At 40.7% G+C, this 20,816-nt stretch overlaps 2 protein-coding genes and 1 long non-coding RNA gene across 6 annotated transcripts; 1 reads left to right on the forward strand and 2 right to left on the reverse strand.

Moving 5' to 3' along the window:
- Positions 1–8,448: 8,448 nt before the first annotated feature.
- Positions 8,449–9,020, reverse strand: LOC307014888. The gene is made up of 3 exons (XR_013801343.1): positions 8,904–9,020; positions 8,639–8,698; positions 8,449–8,557 (listed from the first exon to the last, which is right to left on the reverse strand). It is a non-coding gene; the product is annotated as an uncharacterized lncRNA (long non-coding RNA).
- A 1,949-nt stretch (positions 9,021–10,969) lies between these two features.
- Positions 10,970–15,966, forward strand: LOC307014882 (uncharacterized protein). 4 transcript variants are annotated; one of them, XM_079643118.1, is made up of 12 exons: positions 10,971–11,485; positions 11,719–11,837; positions 11,916–12,222; positions 12,323–12,402; positions 12,618–12,676; positions 12,926–12,965; positions 13,046–13,113; positions 13,203–13,292; positions 13,428–13,741; positions 14,521–14,693; positions 14,983–15,197; positions 15,274–15,966. In XM_079643118.1, the coding sequence occupies exons 1-10, from the start codon at positions 11,311–11,313 to the stop codon at positions 14,523–14,525; spliced, it is 1,257 nt and encodes a 418-aa protein (XP_079499244.1). In that variant the 5' UTR covers positions 10,971–11,310; the 3' UTR covers positions 14,526–14,693; positions 14,983–15,197; positions 15,274–15,966. The 4 variants fall into 4 exon arrangements, with proteins under 4 accessions (XP_079499242.1, XP_079499245.1, XP_079499244.1 ...); XM_079643117.1 differs by lacking the exon at positions 14,521–14,693; XM_079643116.1 differs by lacking the exons at positions 14,521–14,693; positions 14,983–15,197; positions 15,274–15,966 and adding an exon at positions 13,922–14,514 and having other exon boundaries at positions 10,970–11,485.
- A 24-nt stretch (positions 15,967–15,990) lies between these two features.
- On the reverse strand, positions 15,991–18,303 carry LOC307014883 (uncharacterized protein). The gene is made up of 3 exons (XM_079643120.1): positions 17,099–18,303; positions 16,504–16,722; positions 15,991–16,421 (listed from the first exon to the last, which is right to left on the reverse strand). The coding sequence occupies exons 1-3, from the start codon at positions 17,950–17,952 to the stop codon at positions 16,214–16,216; spliced, it is 1,281 nt and encodes a 426-aa protein (XP_079499246.1). The 5' UTR covers positions 17,953–18,303; the 3' UTR covers positions 15,991–16,213.
- Between the last annotated feature and the right edge of the window lie 2,513 nt (positions 18,304–20,816).

Genomic DNA, 20,816 nt, shown 5'->3' on the forward strand with positions numbered 1-20,816 from the left:
AGACGTGTATCATACATATATCAACAATTAAACCACATCTTACATTTCTTTTCACAAAATACGTCTCCTTGCAGTATCTATAGTAATTCGGCTGACTTTTATATTTGATTCAATTGTTAGATGTATTTACACCATAACGGTGCACAGCTGATAGAAAAGGACTTATAGTTTTTAAAGATATTACTGATTTTCTTTGAATATAAGAATGTAAATACTGAGTTGAGAGAATAGTCAGGGGATTTGGGTGATGGGAGGCACATCTATGGAATCACAATTTCAATAGCTTACCATTAAATGAATGATATACCTTTCTGTCTGTGATGTTTTACAAATCAGATATTAATGTGTAGAAGTAAAACATGAGAAAAAGTATAGCAATATCCTGTAAAATTATGTAAAAACATGAATAAAACTACACATATTCAGATGTTATACATACATAAGTGTCCTAAACTAATAATACAAAGTTATTATTAGTATGCTGTGTATACCTTGTGTGCACCGCCTAGTGGTTAAAGCACGTTATTGAATTATTTTTGTTGAATAATGTTATTTTTGTTGAATAATGTTATTTGATGAAAAAAATATTAAGAGTACATACTTTCATAGGGGGAAAGTAGAAGGTCAATGATAGAAATATAGAATACAAAAAATCAAGAAGATATTGTAAGTGATCTCTACAATAAAACAGTTTAGTGCAGGATGTACAAAGATATTAATATGAGGATGAGCAAAACAGACAAACTAATTAACCTTTTTTAACACATTAAAGAATACTTTAGGTTAAGGTCTTCTTTCAAATAAGAAAAAAGCTTTGGGGGTATCTATCTACAAATAAATATTAAGCCTGACAAAGTACTTAACGTCTAATATATTGCTTTCCTGCAATGTTAACTATGTTGAAGCACTCATATTTGTAAGGTTTTAGCGCCAGTATCCTGTCAGTTGTTGTGTTTTTAGTGTTTGTCTATCTGTCTTATTATGATAATGGCTCTACCCTCTCTTTCCAGGGGGGTATACTACGAAGCAGGATTTTCGCTTAGCCGGCTAACTTTAGGGAAAACTCGGGGTTTCCGGTCCTACGAAGCTGGTTCTCTTTTTAGCAGGCTAGATCTCCATGGTAACCTAGGCTGTGCGGCTAACCTGGTCGGGACCAGGTTAGGTTGCAGGCTAAGAGCTCAACTCAGTGAAAGCACTGCCTGCTGACCAATCAGAGCTCAGTGTGCAGAGTTTAAAGCGATCAAGTCATATTACAGGAAAAAGGAAATACAGAAAAGCTGCCGTTGCAGGAAAGACGGCTGGCAGAAATCACCGACTGTGTGAACGTGAACATTAATAGAATATCACCTCCCACCTTCGGAGCAATCTGACTATTATAACATTAGCGTTAAGAAAGCTTACTTAAATATCTGCCACAACATAAGTAACCGGATCAGAGTAACATTAAGTACAGTCCGCGGGATATCACATCATAATGTATCATATATTTCCTTATCTGAGTCAGCTGAGCCGTATCTGGCCGTGCAACACTCACAGTGTCACATACTGAATGCAGAAGTATTATTTTAAGCAACACATTAAGTTGACGAAACACTCGAGACAAATGTAATTAAAGTCAGATCGTGTCTTAGACGGGGCAGTGATATCATAAACCTGTTAATGTACGCATTCAAACACTTTTTCTTTTACCAGCTGTATTCACCTTGCAGGTGCAGCTATGTGGCTTTTATCCTGGATAAAGTGTTTAAGTCATGGATGTTTAAAGTTTAACGTCTTCATATGTGTCTAATTATATAGTTGACTTTTCATTCAGGAAGTATGACGCGCTGCGCTGTCAGTACGCTTGTCCATGTTTGTGATTGGTCGAATGCTCCAAATACCACCCCTTTCATGTGAACGCGCACCTAACTAGATAGGACACGGCTGGCTTGAGCGATCCACTTGATAACCTGCGTCGTAGTACAGTTTAGCGAGAGCGCGTATGTTTTGGATTAGGCCAACCGGCTAACTCAAACATATCCAGGTTAGGTTGAACCAGCTTCGTAGTATAACCCCCAGGTGTCTGCACTTCCTGTCCTTGTGTGTCACCTGTCAGACTGATTGTTGTTCCCGCCCCTGATTGTGTCCACCTGTGCCCCATTACCTAATGTGTGTGTGTATATATAGTCAGGGGTGCACATAAGTGGTACGCAGGTACGCATGCGCGGCAACAATCTGAATTGCGTACCGTCACTTGTGTCACAAAGCGCATTTGCGTACAGATGTACTTGTGAAGCTTTTCCAGAAGGCGGTTAGATCACCGGACGACAGAGTCGGTTTCCGTGTGCACAGACAAGGCTGCTGTTAACGTCGGTCTGTACAGCAGCACTGCACTAAAACAGCTGGGGCCTCATTTATAACGCTGTGCGTAGGATTGAAGTGGGAAGGTTGCTTACGTAGTAGAAATCCGAAAAATAGGTCCATACATTTTCCGCCACTTTCTGATTCACCAAACATTGCGTACCGGCGAGGAAAGTGCGTATGGCACTTCCTACGCCGGTTTCCCTTTATAAATCACAACCGACTGGAAATGCGGGGCAGTTTTTGCGGTCTTCACGTAACGTCCATATTTGCCTATAAATAGTCAAAGAAACGCCCTTTCATTCATTCATTTTGACTGACTGCATGGAGAAGATCGCAGGAAATGATGACAGAAAAGCTACAAAAAAAACAATCTCACACCGTGTCAGATTTTGGTTATTTTGGGGAGGTCGAGATAAATCATATTGTTTGGTGGATGCAGTTTGAACCAGAGTAGCAGCATGGAGGTCGGATCGTCACCAAAATAAATAAATAAGTGGTCCGAAAAAGGTTAATGACAAAAAAAATACACATAGCCTTCCTCAGGCAGTGTGTTTGTACCGGGGACAGCAGACCCCCCCCCTTGATGAGAAACTGTAAGAAATGATCGGGGAATCCCTCCGGAGTGGAGTCATGACGACTGGATCTGAATTATGTTTTGGTATTTGGGGGTTTGTGTCCCAGCTGTCGATCAGCTGTTCCCAGCGTCTCCACTGCAGCCTGTACATCTCAACCCCCCCCCCCCCCCCCCCTCCGCAGCAACTCTATCCACCAGTTAAAGGAAATACAACTAATATGTTGTGTTATATATTAGCTGTACAATTTACCACATATGGTGCTCGTAGTTTCCATACCTCCTGTGTTTTACGAGCGACTTATCAAGTCTTGGCAAACGGCATAAAACACGATTAAACATATATAAAACCATGCTCGTATCTACAACCTATAGAAATGCAAAACGGCGTCAGTTTAGACGTAATTCTGTCCTCCTGCTTACCGCATCATTTATGAGAAAACATTTCATAACATTAACACAACATATTCGAGGTGGTTTTAAATAACATATCCGTATTTATTTATTTCTCCCAGTTATGTTTTTGTGTGCACTGAGGAGTCTCAAACAGGCGTTTGTTAAATCATTTTAAGATTGGCTTTAATCAATGTTTGAAAATGAATTCTTCATATATGATAAATGAGAGGTAACATTTTATTTATGGTATTATTTCCACATATTTCTCTCCATTCTTCCTTCTGCCAACGGTGTCGCAGTTTCTCGTCTCTCCCGTTTGTGTGCTTAGTGCGTACGCATGGGTTAGAGTTTGCGTGGAGGACCGCACGTTTTCCCGTCAAGTTAGTATTTTATAAATCGCAGAAACTGCCGTACGCCATTTTTTGAGCGTATGTCCCTTTATAAATGAGGCCCCTGATCACAACGTTCACACGCTCTGTTGTCAGCCCCCCCCCTCCACTGACATTCGCGATACAGAGGACTTTGAGGGGAGCCAGAAGTTGGAGTACCAAACACTGACTCCAGGTACTCATCTGAGTACCTCACTGAGAAAGTTGTGTGCACCCCTGTATATAGTCCTTCTCTCCCTTTGTCTTGTGTTGGTTCGTCTTGTCTCTTCATCATATCCATGCCTGTTTACCATGAGACCTGTTTGCATTACCTGGTCAAACCTAGTGATTCTATGGAGAGTCCTAGATCCAGAGGTGTGGACTCGAGTCACATGACTTGGACTCGAGTCAGACTCGAGTCACAAATTTGATGACTTGAGACTCGACTTGACAAAAACACAAGACACTTGTGACTCGACTTGGACTTGAACACCAAAGATTCGGGACTTGACTTGGAGTTGAGCCTTCTGACTTGAGGTGACTTGATAATTTAATTCAGGGGTCTCCAACACGCCGATCGCGAGATGCCGCTAGAAGAGCAGACTCCCGTCGGGGAGAGCAGAATATTCAGCCGCTCCTACTCTTGCTGAGAATCCTTGCAGGCAGTCTTTAGCAGTCTTTATTCTGTAGCACCCCCCAGGATTGCCAAAGCACCGCCTAAGTACCCCCAAGAAATATGTTTTTTTTTTTCGAGAAAATTATTATTATTATTTTTATTAAATTAAATCAGGAAAATTATTGATTACATCAATGCAAATGTGAAACAAACAAATGTTTGACCAAAAACATAAAGCCAACACAGGTGATATGATTAGGCCAATGCAGCACCCATTAGATTTTTTACCTACCCATAGGCTAAATTACTTTGTGACACTTGAGTGACTTCCTGTTAGCTGGAGCACCAAATTATTTGCTAACAGCAAAGTGACAAATGGATCGTTTTTTAGTCCTTAAACGTCCATGTGTGGACACTCAATCAAAACCAACTGAAAGCGAGAGGGATTCTGCACACAATAGGCCTCGTGAGTACAAGTAGCTTACTTCTGGGTCTCTGTGTTTCATTCAAGCTCTGCTCTGTTTGTGTGGCACGAGCCATTTTGTGTGCGTGCGCAAGCGAGCGAGAAAGAGAGCTCGCGCACCGGTGGGTATCTACCAGAGATCGTTGTGGTTAGCATCTGGTGCTAGCTAGCCAAGCTAACGGATATAAGGAGCTTTTTCAACAACAAGGTGGAGGGAGAACTCTCTCCTCCTGTCAGACTGAGAGTCTCAGATAACCTCAGCTCAGGTGAAGCAGGGGCGTAGCTGGAAATTCTGGGCCCCATGAAAGAATCTATTTGTGGGCCCCCAATCCATGCGGAGTGCGCGTTAGCACGCTAAAAAGATGTTGGCCATTTATTTATTGATAAAAACGCATAATATGGTTTTTACCTATACATTCGGATCAGCAGTTCAACACCTGAACTGTTGGTGGGTGAACCTAGTAAAGGATGTCGCATTGCGTTCATCTTCAATGAATGGACCAATGCAAGAGTCTACCAAAGAACCTTGAATCGCACTAGCTAGGCATATTTTCCCCTATTCTTGTGACAATGCTTTCTGATACTCAACATACAAAAGCTGTTACTTGTCCTGTCTCTCTGTAATCCCATCTCCAACACAAATAGTCTACTCAAGCACACTATTAGGTTGACAGACACTTACATTTCGATGTGCTCTGTAGTATACAATCGTTCCCTGCTTGGATATACCTTTTACGAAGCAGATTTTGAACTGTCGCGGGCAGAGCACTAGCTTTTTTTGCTGTAGCGGCCGGGTTGCTGCCTTTCTCATTAGAGTGCCAAAGGCCTTCCTGTTACACGCGCAAGTAATTCGAGGAGGCGCAAATGACAAGTGTTGAGCTATTGGTGGGGACAATTCAGGATTCTTGGATACTGGTGGGGTCATGACCTTGCGTCCACCCCCTAAACGACACGATGAAACCCAACCTCGAAAACCCTGTTGAAGTTAATGAACTGTAATGGACTGCAAGAAATCAACATGCACTGACTATCAACTTTATCTTCTGTCTATTTAATTGAAAATTACACCCAATACAGGAATGAACAAACAAAAAATCTCAACATTCTTTGACTTATTAAATTAAGATTTGAACAACACGAGGACAAAAGTATAAATTAACTAGAGATTTGAACACAATTATAAAACAATAAACTCTCAGGACATGAACACACTTACAGCAAACAATGAAAAATGTAGTGCTAGAGGACTAGGCATCAGATAGTAATTGTTCACAATGTGGGCTGTAGCCTGTCAGCTTACTATAGGGAAACATCCCACAATCCTGTCATAGACTGGATTTTTATCCCTAAATCCCGAACGCCAATCGCCGGACCTTCTTGTTGGCAAAATCTTTTACGAGCTCTTTGAAATCAAGTGACAGAGCCAGCTTGCTTTCAATCGATAACATTGCAAGTCTGTTCAACCTCTCTTGCGACATGGTAGATCTTAAATAGCTCTTGATAAGTTTCAACTTACTAAATGATCTTTCACCACCAGCTACGGTAACTGGGAGCGTCAAGAAAATTCTGAGGGCAATGCAAACGTCTCCAAAAATGCTCTGGAGTTCCATCTTGTATATTGCATTCAGTAGATCAAGAGAGCTACAATCAGGGGGGAAAGTGGCAGAAAATATTTTATTGAGATGCCTTATCTCACTCTCAAACTGATCTGTGAGATCCTGTGAGTATTTCTCCCTCAGTGGCTGACACACAGAAGCCATGACACTGTCACTCAACTTCCCAATTTTAAGTATGACAGCAAATTCTTCAACAATATTTGCTGTTGTTTGGAACCGAGTGTCCAAGTCACTTATGATCTGGTCCATGGCAGTGAAAAACACAGTGTAACGGAATGTTGTTTCTGGCCTATCCTCCTGACCTGTTCCTTCAGCAGTTTCATCATGAAACCTCTTCCTCCTCCTCTCACGGCAAAGTTCTTTTTTGAAATGAGGTGGAACCTCCATTTCCTTAGCTACCATTGATGCCTCAGACAGAATATTATCCCATCCATTTCTGAGAGTCTGCATCTCATCTCTTAGTGCAGCAACATTACCTGCCTCCACCTCTATTGAGATTTTCCCTGACTGGAGTATCACATTTCTGTCATCAATAGATTTCAATACTTTCACCCAAATGGTGAGAAGGACAATGGCATCAAATGACATGAGGTAGTTCCTCAGACCAACAGCTTCAGATCTGGCCTCACCTGTGAGACTGCATGAGCTCAGTATGGTAGCAAGGGCTTCAATGACACCAGGTAAGTGCTTTGCTACAGGTTTCACAACATAAATTCTCGCACTCCAGCGAGTGTCAGATAGCCTATGTACAGAGCAACCTGTTTTCTTTTTGTATATAGACCAACGAGATGGACTGGCACTTACAAATGTGTAGAGGCGGTTAATGTAACCAAAAAAGTTAGACACTTCAGGGCTCGATTCTGCAGCATGCACGCTAAACGTGTGGGAGGCACAAGGTGAGAAAGTAGCAAGATTATTCTTTTTCAGTATTTGGGCTTGGACTCCCTTGATTTTCCCTGACATATTCGCCCCATTATCATACCCTTGCCCCCTGCAATCACTAATGTCTATCCCTAGATCCAGAAGCACACTCTCCATCATGCCTGCTATTTCACATCCTGTTTTTCCGTTGAAATATTTGAATTCAATAAATCTTTCATTGATCTCCCATTCGCCTGTGTCTTCATTATAATGTACATATCTTATGAGCACAACATTTTGCTCGGTGTGGGAAATGTCAGGCGTTGCATCACAAATGATTCCATAGTATATGGCTTCCTCCCTTTCCGTCAGAATGTTTTTTAAAACCTTTCCCCCACACAATTCAATGAACTCGTTTTGGATGTCTGGGCTCAGATAATGAGTTAGCTGGCTTCCTTTTTTGGATGTCCTGATTTTGTCTGAGTGGTCTTTCAAGAGTGGATCATATCGTGACAAAAGTTCTAGCGTACCTACAACATTTCCATTGTGGACATCGCCCAAAGCATGCGTTTTACCTCGGAAAGCTAAATTCCTCGTTGCCAAGTGCAGAGTGACATCAAGGAGTCTCTGCAAGATAGCTTTGTTTTTCTCAATTTCAGACTGTAGCTCTCTCTGCAACTGATGATCAACGCCACATGCAGTCATAACCGAACACTGTAGGTGTTTCCATCGCAAATAACAGTCCCTGTGATTCCTACTTGTTTCATGGCTGGGGAATTTATCATACATGCGACGCCACTCGAAGTCACACATCTTGTATCCCTGGTCACTACTCAAAGCACTAAGAGAGGGTATCTTTTGCTCCTTGGAGAAAAGAACACATGGTATGCAGAACAGTGCATTTGCACTTTCACTGTGAATCAACCAGTCCCTTTTCACTTTTCCCCTACCCTTATCTGCTTTGGTGTATTTCAAGTAATCTGGAAATCTCTTTCCCTTTGAATCATGTGGAAATTCTTGATCTGTTTCTCGCATTGCTAATTTCTTTACAATAGTTACCCTGTCCTTGTCACTCTTCCTAGCTGGGAACAACCCTGGGTCAAGTGATAGCAGATCTTCTACCTCAGACACCACTACAGGTGGCTCAGTATCTGTGGCATCCTGTGTCGGAGCCTCACTTTGCCCCTGACATTGACTGTCCATACGTAGCTGCTTCCTCCTCATCTGTGCTGCTTTCATGGTCCTCTACCTCTTCTTGTACTGGTACTTCTGCCTCTTCACCTCTGCTCTCCTCGTTGGCTGCCTTGCTCGAGGGCCCTGGCTCTAGAGTATCCATAGTGTACATAATTTATAAAATGCCCTATAATAGTAATAACACAGTAACCCCAAGCCCTGCTGCTTTACCTCCCTCTCCTTCAACTGGGAGCTGGCCTGAGGGAAGGGGTACTGATCCTGAAGCCGCATCTGTGCATTAGAGCAGATGTGATTAGCATGTAACATTATACAGGTTAGGTTAGCTAGCCATAGCAAAAGGGCATAGCTGCTGGATACAAATTCACTGGGCTCATCTACACTCATCTAATTTTTGATAGCAACAGGTAGCTAACGTCAGCCACAAAATGTTGGCCACGCTGTTATGGGCTTCAAAACAAGTTCTGTGAATAAATACCTTTCTTGTGAAAATACTTGGTGACTAGCTGTCGACCTCTTTTATTATTTTCCTCTTGCTGACGTTTTTTCTTTCGTTTCTGAGCTCCTGATTCATGAGCTGTAGAGGACATTTTCCTGTCAATTTGTTCAAGCTGCAAGCTGCAAGCTGCTGTGCCGCCTAGTTATAGTTGAAAGTGGGGGTGCAAGATTAGTAACGGGCAGGCAAGTGGTGGTTTGGAGTGGGTCAGGCACGACCACCTCCATGGCAGACTTTTTTTAATTTAATGAACACCTGTACGTGCAATTTCCTGCAATATAGAGCACAGAACTGTCTCAAAATCCTATGGGATCCTAAAGGATTCCTATAGGGTTCCAAAAACGTATAGAGATTCCTATAGCATTTTTTGACTAGGGATGTTATCCTACACTTTAAGCTGTCTGATATCCCATTACCTGTAACTCTTGGGTCTCTTTCTCACTTCCTCTGCCTCCTCCCTGAGTCTGCACAGTCACCACATCATTGTACATTAAGGAGAGCAATACACTTATGAGTACACTGAACTGGTTTGAATACACAATCTTTATGCTACTCTGTAAAGAAAGGGAGAGAGGGGGGAATATATTATCCAAGTATTTGTTTCTTAATTTGTTATGTTATCCTACACTTTAAGCTGACTGATGTTTCCATGACCTTTAACTCTTGTGTCTCTTTCTCTCCTTTTCTGCCTCCTCCCTGAGTCTGCACTGTCACCACCACATCATTCTACACAGGAGAGCAATACACGTATGAATACACTGAACTGGGTTGAATACATGATTTTTTCTTTTTTCTGCCATGTCCTACCTGGTTGGCTGGCTGGCTGGCCACACACACACACACACACACACACACACACACACACACACACACACACACACACACACACACACACACACACACACACACACACACACACACACACAGTGTGCAGGCTAGTTACAGTAGGAGATGGGCTTCTATCATATTATCTTCTATCATTCTATAATTCATTCTTCTTTTATTTTCATTTCAGGTAGTGTACCTTAAGAGAATTGAAGGCTGGCATCTGTAAATGCAGATAGATATAAGTACTTTATTCTTATTTTATTATCATTATCTTCTTTCCAATGAAATGAAATCAGAAAATAAGTGGTATATGATGGAAAATATGAAAGTCAATGCTTGAAGGAAAATGGACTTCGGTAATCAGTTTTTTATTTTTTATTTACTGTTCTGTAAAAGTCTTGTCGAATGTAATGTTTTATGGTTTGTGTGGAACCCAGGAAGACTAGTTGTTGTCATGTAACAGCTAACGGGGATCCTAATAAACTCAAACTCTAATGGGCTTCGATCTACCAGGTAGCTAGCTAGTCAAACACACACTGGTTGATGTTACTAGCTAGCAAGCAAACGTCAGCTAACCGCTAGCTAACATAAAGAGTGACCTGTAATTCAATGCAGCGAAAATGAAGAGAAGGTGATGATTATAAATGTGTTTTATTGTATTGAGTGGTAGAAGTAAAGACATGTCTAACATATTATTTGTTTGAACAACTTACTGAAAAGGTCTGCCACCAATGACAGACTGGTCGCGGTGATTTACACTCAGCCTACCTGCATCAGGACTGCTGTGGGTGGGAGGCAGTAGATCAAACCATTGTGAGCGAAATGCGGGGGGGGTCACAATCTTTGGAAACTTAAAAACTCGCTATTAAGTGTCTATAATCAGTAGCGTGGCGTGGGGAAAAAATTAGGGGAAGCCAATAATACGTCCTTTCTTTTGGGGTGGGGTGGGGGGGGGGGGGGGGTGTGGTGGTCAATGTAATAACGTAACCAGATGAGTGATTACAGCGCCCGGTATCATTTTACACACATTTGTATCATACAGATGCAGGACTTACACACGCCTGTTAACTGACCGACAGGTCCGCACGCACTCTCCAGCCCAAACTCTAATCAGCATTCATTCACAAACTAAATCAGGAGACCTTTAATGCTTTACGTCCGGTTCGCTCCTTTGTTCCTCGCTGTACACAGCTCCAGTTTGTACGGTGGCTGGGAAGTGCAATGGACAATTACAAAGTGTGAAACACTTTAACAAAGCTTGAGACAAATTTACATTTTATAAAACAAAATTACATTAGCAAAAACACTTTTACCAAGGATAAAACAATTTAACATTAACAAAAACAAATTAAGAAAATGCAAAACACTTTAGCATTTCCCGAAACACTTTAACATTTCCCGAAACACATTAACATTTCCCGAAACACATTTACAAACCAGAATCAAACCGGAAGTGACTTGACGTGACGTGACGTGACCATAGGACGTGACGTGATTGGCTCAAATTTAAATTTGTTTTGGCGGAAAGACCGAAGGTGCGAGTGTGTTTCATATACAGTCTATGGTGTGTTTACGTTCGGTAAACATGTTTTGTCCGTTTTGTGGAAACAACCTGGAACAAGTGACACGGTTTTGCCTTTCGTGTGGAGGATCTCTGGAGTGTTTAAAGGACACGGACCAGACGGGTGTACCAAGCGCACAGGGGACATCGAAACAGCCGGAAAATGCGAAACAAAGTAAGTGTAGTATTGCGCTAGCTTTGTGATGCTAATGTAAGACATGCAGTAAATAAAAGTTCAATCACAGTTTCATATCAGTCAAATACCAATCCATGTCTTAACGGAATAGCAACGCATTGAGCTAATATGCTAGTTTTTATTTTTAGGTTTTCCGTAAACTTTAATGCACACTTGCTTTTGCTGATTGTTGGAGCTGCTAATTATTATATTTTTATTGGAACTATTCATAGCAGAACAACCAGGCCGATCCTATAAACTTTTCATGGAGTACAGAAACTCAAAGTCAAAAGAGAAACAGTCTTTTAACTGTGGGAAAGGAAGACTTAAACAAGAAAAGAGACGAGTCCAGGTAAGCTGCATTAACCGTTTCATAGAAATCTCAGTGTCTCTGTGTGTGTCATTACTTATATCTCTGCTATTTTACTAGATAAACATAGGAATGATGTCGCCACAAGGAGTTGATTTAAAGCCTCGGAGAGGGAAAACACTCCCGTTGTTTACAGACCCGGAGGTAGCAGCACCTGCTATACTGGAACGAGCTGTCCAGAAAATGAAAGCCTTTAACAAGGACATGGATGAAGGACCGTACGTCCTTTTGTATCCAGACTGCTCAGAGGTTGTCAATGTGCCTGGTTCAGAAAAGCCATTCACATTGGCAGAATATAAAAAGGATTTAGGAAAGGCATATGCCAGGATCACCCTTTTCATTTGCCTTGAGAAACATTTTAGAGGAGGTTTGTGGATGTTATTATTCAATATTTTAATTGTTTACATGTTAACATCCTCTACTGCAGCATACATAATAATGTGTTGAACGTTTTGCTTTTACTACAGGGGATGATACCTCAGACTCTGATTCGGATATTGTCATCACATCTAGGAGCACAGCTGAATTCAATCAGGCTGACACTGTGGTGCGTAAATGATTTTATTTTAATGTTCATTTATTTATTTTTCATATACATTTGATTTTAAGCAGGAAATCTATATTCTGGTAAATATTTTAGAAGAACCAACTTGGCAGTTACAATTACTATCAGAAACACTCACAACGTTTCACTGTTGATAGACATATGTGGTAAGGGAACAATAATGGAAGCTGTTGATAATTGTACACTTTTACTCTCAGGTATTTGAATTTGAACCACGAAACAAAAGTACTCCAAAACACAAACCGGAAAATGAAGGGTAAGTTTGTACTTATTTTTACAAAATAAGTAATTTATCTTTAAGTGGATGATAAGAATAGGCCACAGCATTTTCTCTGGTGAACATGGATACAAAAATACCATACATGTCATGTTTAATCTAATTTCAAACAAAAATAATCTGTTATTTATAAATCTTATGGTTCCTCCTACCTCTAAATGTTACTTAAAACTCAACTATACCCTGTATCATGAAGTTAATAATTTTATCAATTTTATCATGTTTCAGGAAGGCACTTGGACATTCATCCACAACTCAGCCTGGACAGGTATTGAGGCAGATTGTGGAAGCCTGATGTTTCTAATGTTCAGTGTTGTTTTGTTACAGAAATTTGTATTTGTATTTCAGATAGTAATATCTGATACTGAGGATATGGGTCCACCCAAAACAAATACAGACAAGACTACTTGCTACAGGTAAGTACAAATGTTAGTAACTCACTTACACGAGAAAGACATTTTTGTTTGTAAGATGTTTTAACATGGGAATGATCACTTCCTAACAGTACATACACAGACCTGTATGCACCATGTGTTGAAGAAGAGGACGAAGAGCTGGTTGCAGTCAACATGACGAGTTTATTGGACACTGAAATGTAAACGGACAGCTATTACAGTGACATTACATTTTCTTTCTCTGTACAATATTTCTGGTACAACATTTTTTTTTTTAAACTGTTTGTGCACTCTCTGGAATATCCACTAATAAGGTCACTTTTTTTCCTTTACAGGGAGGAGATGAACATTACATTACCTGCCATTATTGCTAACCTCTCACAGCCTATTGATCATGGAAGAGTCAGCCGGTTCAACATTTCAAGGGCTAATGTTTGGGATGGAGCAGTCAGAGGTTTCAAGCGTACATCGTATTCAGAAAACTGTGACATGCTGGTAAAATTCACTGATGATGTTGGTGTTTTCGAAGAAGGAATTGACTCAGGTGGTCCCAGGAGAGAGTTGTTATCTCTACTGATGAAGAATCTGAAAGACCGGCCCATTTTTGATGGGCCAGACGGACGCCGCTTCTTGGTCTACAATGCAAATGGTATGCATACGGTTAGAAGTGTACTAATACAATTGTTAATGATCATTAACCATATATATCACATGACATATGATTTGTTGCTTGAACAATTTTTTCCAAAACGTTGAGTTTCATTACAGTACATTAAAGTATATACTAAATAAAGTTTTAATTTTGCAATATGAATACCTTTATTCACAGCTGTTAGGGAGGATGAATACTACTTGGCAGGAAAGATGATTGCAGTGTCAGTTGTGCATGGAGGTCCAGGGCCACATTTTCTGTAAGAAGATCTTGTACATTATCTTGCAGGCCAGCCTTCATTCAAAGCAACAGTTGATTTAATAACTGATGAAGAAGTAGGGAAAGCTTTACAAGAGGTGAGAATTGCATACAGCAACAGTGTGGTAGGGTGGATTATTATGTAGTTCCTGCAGTGTTTTGAGACATCTTTACTTTACCTTTATCACATACACCGAATTGGCTTCATTTTTTGTTTTGTGATCAGAATCAGAATACCCTTATTAGTCCCACAGAGGGGACATTTACATTGTTGGAGCAGAATAGAGCCAAAGACAACTTAATGTTACCTAAGAAGAATGATAAAAAACTAGTAAAGATACACAAACACAATTTACAAAAAACACATCCTGTAATAGAGGATTTAGCAGCCAGGTATATATTGTACAAGGATAGTAGTAATAGTAATATATAAATCTTGCAATGGAAAAAAAATGGCAAGAATATACAGTACATGCAGTTATTGACTGGATTGTTTATATCCATTTTATAATCTTCAGATTGAGAATGCTGCCTCAGTGGATGCCTTGCGAGAAATGACCATGAGACAAAGCACAATGTTACAGACAGCAGGTTGTCTGAGACATGTGGCTTCTGTTGAAGGAAAGAATGATATTGTGTCAGACTACCTCCAGTGGTACATTATTGGCCGAAACTCCTCTGTAATTGAGAGGTAAGATCATATTTGTATTCATATGATTTTTTTTTAATGTATGTAAGAATTTTTTGTTTAAAATTCCTCATGGTCCCCCTCTTTGGTTTATTCTATGTTTATCTGTTAGCAATTAGTCAGTGTCAAAATGTGTGCCTGTGTAGTATAACTGATATGGGACGTCCGTCTCTCCTTTCCCTGCCTGTCTTGTGCCAATCTTTAAGTGCTCATGCCACCCCCCCCTTGTTTTAGGTATTAGGTTATTTAAATGTGACTTTGTGATGAAATATTTTTTTTGTTCACTCTTCAGATTCAAGGAGGGTCTTTCAGCCCTTCAGTTTTTAAACGCACTACAGCAGCACCCTACTCTGCTGGCCCCGGTCCTGTGCCACTCTGAAAAGCGACTTACTGCTCTGGAACTTGAGCGACTCTTCAAGCCTGACCTCAGTCCACCAGGGAGTAACAGGAGGCTTAGGGAAAGTCAAACTTTGGGCTACTGGGCAGACTATCTCCTCGATTGTGAAGGTTTGTAAATCGCTGTTTTTATAACTATTTCAGGAAACACATTGCCAAAATGTATCTGAACATGTTTTCTTTGCAGAAAGCCAGACTGCTGTGTCTTTGGAAGATGTTTTGATGTTTGCGACTGGGCTGACTTCACTTCCCCCATCTGGATTTGAACCATCGCCAGGAATAGAGTTCCTTGATGATTCTCCATTCCCAATGGCAAACACATGTTCCAACACATTAAAACTACCTCTCCTTGACGCATACAATGTGTTTAAGTCCCAAATGGACTTTGGAATGCAAAATTCTCCAGGATTTGGCTGTTTTTAAGTCATGTGACTGGATGACCCATAGAGTACAGACTCTATGAAGGTTTTTCATAGAGTAAACACTCTATAAAGGTTGTTCATAGTTGTTGTTGGATGTGAACGTGTTTTTTTTTCTTCTTACAGCTCATGTTGTCCATTTAGTTTGGGACAAAATCAAAGTATTGTTCTATACCTATACAATTTTTATAAATACTCTGAACTTTGCTATACATATTTCACATTGCCACCCATAGCTTCTTTGTTGTAAATCAGTCATTCATTCTCAGGTTTCCAGTGAGTCCACATGGTTGAAATAAGACTTATACAGAAATGTTCTTTCTGCACACAATTACACACACAACATAACCTTGTTTGTGCTTGCTAATTGGAGCGTTGTTTGTTGTTATTCCGGTTATATTTTATAATGATTAAGATATTTATGCTGTGATTTGGTGCTGTATAAATGACATTGAAACAAATATGGTGATTGGCTGGAAACAATGTTCATTTCAAAATGCTGTTTTTATTTAAAAATGTATGGGAATATCTTTTTTCTAAATAGGACCAGTCTTCGGATGAACAGGTACCATAATCATTTGGATACGTCACAGGGGAAAGAGTAAATGCAGTCTGACAAACCATGAAACCAAGCATTGTTGAGCCCTGAAATCTGATTTGGAGTGGTGAAACAGTGCTACTGTACTTCTGAATACCTTTTCGATTACTTTATAACTGAGCATATTCTTTCAGCTTCATGTACAGTTCTGATGCAGTCTCCCAGTTCTCTGGCTTCTGTAGGTCATTGCGCTCCATAGCAAAGTCCAAGTACTCTTGCATGTTTTGGTCCCCACATGGAGCTATTGACAGGCTTGTCTCAGGAACAGCATCCAATTCTGCCTGTTCAATCTCAAATCCACAGTCCCTGGAGCCAAATCTATGTTAAATAGAAGATATAGTATTTATTTACATTTAAGATAAAAACACAAAGAAGTATCAATCCATCACCAATGTATTACCTGTGTGGCAAGTAGTACAGTTCATTGGGCACTCCTCCTGGACATGATGCTGTTCTGGAAGGGTGAATCCTGTGACTGTTCCACAGTCTCACACACTCATCCAAGTCCTTCTGAATAACATCAACGAAGCAGAATCTCAGAAGGCACTGATGCTCGTGACTCCCGTTGAAGTATCCAGCATCTCGGAGGTCTGCAAATAGCTCCATCCAGAACTGAGACCTATAGAAATTGATATATTTTCAAGTGAATTATTAAGCAATATACAACAATTCTACAAATTACATTAAAAGGTTACCAGTAAAATCAACAACAAATCATTGAGTGTCTATTTCATAATTTATTTGCTTCACAACCTATAGGGCCTACGTCCCCTCAGGGGCCGCTGTTCAATCCAAAACCCACGCTTAGATGTTCACAGTTTCTAACTTTATTTCTGCCAAAAAGAAGTTCTAAAGAAAGGCCTTGTATAGTCTGGGTCATAGACTACAGGCTATATATTATATCTATTATAATAAAAACTGATACACTTTAGCTAAGCAAATGTTGTTTGTCTGACAGGGTTGGCAAGTAATAGAAAATAATGATAAACACTTACCTTCCCTTTCTTAATATGGACCACCAGGACTCAATGCGCTGATTAGTCATGGATGTGCCATACATGTGGCTGGACGCTCCAGAGTAGTAGTCATGGTGATGGTGACGTAGGGTACACTGAATTGCAGCCATAATTCCGTTCTCCGTGCCACAATCAGTCCGCAGCCTCATGGGGATGACACCGAGGGTTCGCACACATTTGAGGAAATATTGAGCGATAACTCTTGGGTTATTGTTTGTTGGACCACATTCAAGCCATAGTACTTTACGTGAAAATCCATCTATGCATCCTGAAAGGGCCACACCGAATGGCTTAAGTTTGTCATAACCGTCAGCATGCCACATATAGTTCGGTCCCATTGAGTGGTAGGTTCTCCTTATAAACCTTCTGCGAGATCTCCTCTCGCAGCCTCGAGGGTTAAGCTCCCGGAGCAAATTCATAACATCATCTCTCTTCACTCGAAGACTGTACTTTTGTTTTAGTGCCTGCCACATTGTTCGGTATCCAAACAATTGTCCAGGTCCACGAAGTTCCAACCTGATGGCGTTAATTACAGCGATTTGAGAGGAATAACCCTTTCTGCGGTAAAACCCGGCTTGATTCAGTTTGCTTTTAAGAGTCCGCAAACTGATTTTTACACCGTGAAAGGTAGACAAAATGTCCACGATTACAGCATACGAGTGACCTTCATTAAAATATTGCACGCAATGATGCAAGATATCTGGTCCTTCTGTCTGACCCGTGTCCTTTAAACACTCCAGAGATCCTCCACACGAAAGGCAAAACCGTGTCACTTGTTCCAGGTTGTTTCCACAAAACGGACAAAACATGTTTACCGAACGTAAACACACCATAGACTGTATATGAAACACACTCGTACCTTCGGTCTTTCCGCCAAAACAAATTTAAATTTGAGCCAATCACGTCACGTCCTATGGTTACGTCACGTCACGTCACGTCACTTCCGGTTTAATTCTGGTTTGTAAATGTGTTTCGGGAAATGTTAATGTGTTTCGGGAAATGTTAAAGTGTTTCGGGAAATGTTAAAGTGTTTTGCATTTTGTTAATTTGTTTTTGTTAATGTTAAATTGTTTTATCCTTGGTAAAAGTGTTTTTGCTAATGTAATTTTGTTTTATAAAATGTAAATTTGTCTCAAGCTTTGTTAAAGTGTTTCACACTTTGTAATTGTCCATTGCACTTCCCAGCCACCTAAGTTTGGGCATTGGCCTGTCATCAGATTGTATTTGTTGTTGCTGCTGCAGCGGAAGTTTAGTACAATTATTTTCGATTAAATACTCCAAATCTCCACCCTCCATAATTACACTTGCTTCAGTTGCTTGCTACTTTCTAACGGCGGTGAGAGTGGTGCAGTGACGCTATCTATCTTCTATCGATTAGATTTATGATTCGAAAATTATAAAAGTAGGGTAGACATGTGGATATTATCCGACTGAACAAAACGTGCATTTACCTAACAGGTTCGTTTTCCACTGACCTTTTTTCAAGCTATTTTCCAAAATCCTATGGAGAAATCCCATTGCTATTTTGTCGAGGGAAACCGAGCGCAGCTTACTTCCGCTTTTTGGGACGCGTCACTGCACCACTAAGTTGATGCGATTTGATTGGATTGCGAGGCAAGGGAAGCCAGCCGCCTCTGGCTTCCCTTGGCATGGCCCTGACCAATCACAGGTTGGCAGGGGCATGACGTGAGCCTCGTCTGATTGGTCAATCCCTCAATTTTTTTTCACCAAGGGAAGCAAATTTCGGCTGGCCTCCTCTCGCAACAGAGAGTGCAATCTACTGTTTCACCATAACATCTAGAGGGGCGCTGTTTCACTCTTTGTAAAATACTCAATGAGAATGGGGGAGAGACGGGCCGGCAGCAACACACAACAAAGAATTTCCGAAACTAAACGAAGTGTTTTTATTTATTTATTAAAATTATAACTACAATCCGAAAAAACAGGGGAAGCCTGGCTTCCCTTGGCCTCCAGGAGAAAACGCCACTGTCTATAATCAGCACAAGTTCTTTCATTGCGTATTATTAATTCGATTGAAATTACATACTTATGTTTACAGTGATATATTGGGGGGGACATATCATATTTTTCATATGATCAAAAAGTGGGGGTGCAAAAGCACACGTTTGCTCCCCCAAGGTCAATTGTGGGGATGCACCTGCTCCGCTTGCTCCATTGCTCAGGCGCCCATACCATGCAATGAATGAAGGGAGGGGTGCTCATTCTGTCAAACAGAGTAACAAGCACCTTTGTTTGTTTCTTTTGTGACGTTTTTTTTTCATACAGGCAATTATACTTCTGAGTCATCTACATTAACCTACTTTAGGATAATAATAAAACCATATTAATAAAAAGATAATAATAGTGTTCTCTGGCCCCCCCCCCCCCCCCCCCCCCAGTGCTGGGCCCTTGGAATCATCCTAACCTCCCCCCCCCCAGCTACGCCCCTGAGATGAAGTAAAGGACTCTCAGTGTTTAGATAGTTAACTTTAGTCTAGTTATCTCAGTGGGTCTCACACGGTTTGTTTTAAAAGGGGAGTGATTTGTAAAATATCTATAAAGAAATAGAAAATCTGTTTCATATGTATGTTGAGAGATGTATCTATAGATCTCTTCATTTTGCTCTCAAAGTGCACCAGATTGATGCCTTTAACTTCAATATTTAAAAAAAAAATCTTCCCGGACCCCACTAGAGGAGGTGAGGACCCTCCTAGAGGAGGTGAGGTCCACTCCCCACTTTACTTGTAAAAATAGCACTTTACCCCTGCTTACACCTATGCCGTGAGCTGATTACCGAGCCTTCATTGTAACAGTCGCGGGTACACGTGTGCGTGGGGACTGTTGCAGTAGAACATTCAACTGTAGCGCTGGTGCATTAATGGAAACCCTTAATGTTTGAGCACCCTCTACGAAACGTCAAGCTACCCCACAGCACCCCCTAGAGAAAATCTCTGGCGTCGCCACTGATCATACCATTATGTGGAACAAGGGTGGGGGGCACAGCAGGTGTACAGACCAGCTGCACAGAGCAACGGGGAGACGGATTTAAATGCAAGCGCGTCGGAAAAAGTCAAGAAATTAGCGAAAACCGAAAAAAGAAGAAGCATCTTGCTGAATTTCAATGGTATTGGAGAAAGCAAAGCTGAGTGCAGGATTTGTAAAATGAAAATAACTTTCAGAGCAGGGTTTGTTTTTGGTAACCACTCAGGATTTATTGTCAGAGGTGGGAGAAGTTCAGATCTTGTACTTGAGTAAAAGTACCAGAGTGTAGGAATACTCGGTTACAATAAAAAGTCCTGCATTCAAAATGTTACAAGTAAAAGTACAAAAGTATTAGCATTAAAATATACTTAGTACAACCTGCAGAGTGATCTAGATTCAGGTGTTCTTTTCCCCATAAAGACCGCCTCGCTGCACATTATCCCTTGCATAAAGATAGATTGTGGGTCCCTTATAACCAGTGGTGTAGTGGTCGTTGGACGCGGGGGATCGCCGTCGCCCCACTTATTTGGAGCCCCACTTTTTTGAAGCATGATTCTTTTTGAATAGTCTAATAAATATAAAATCATTGCCAGTGTTATCAGTTGCAAGTGTGTATTTGTTGTAATAATGAGGAAAACATAATACATTACACAGTAATTACAATAAAAACGTAGCTCAAGTATTTATGCAAATTGGTTTGAAGCCTGTGTGTGTG

The sequence above is a fragment of the Notothenia rossii genome (genome assembly GCF_949606895.1).
Source record: "Notothenia rossii genome assembly, chromosome: 8".
In the NCBI taxonomy this organism is placed as follows: Eukaryota; Metazoa; Chordata; class Actinopteri; order Perciformes; family Nototheniidae; genus Notothenia; species Notothenia rossii.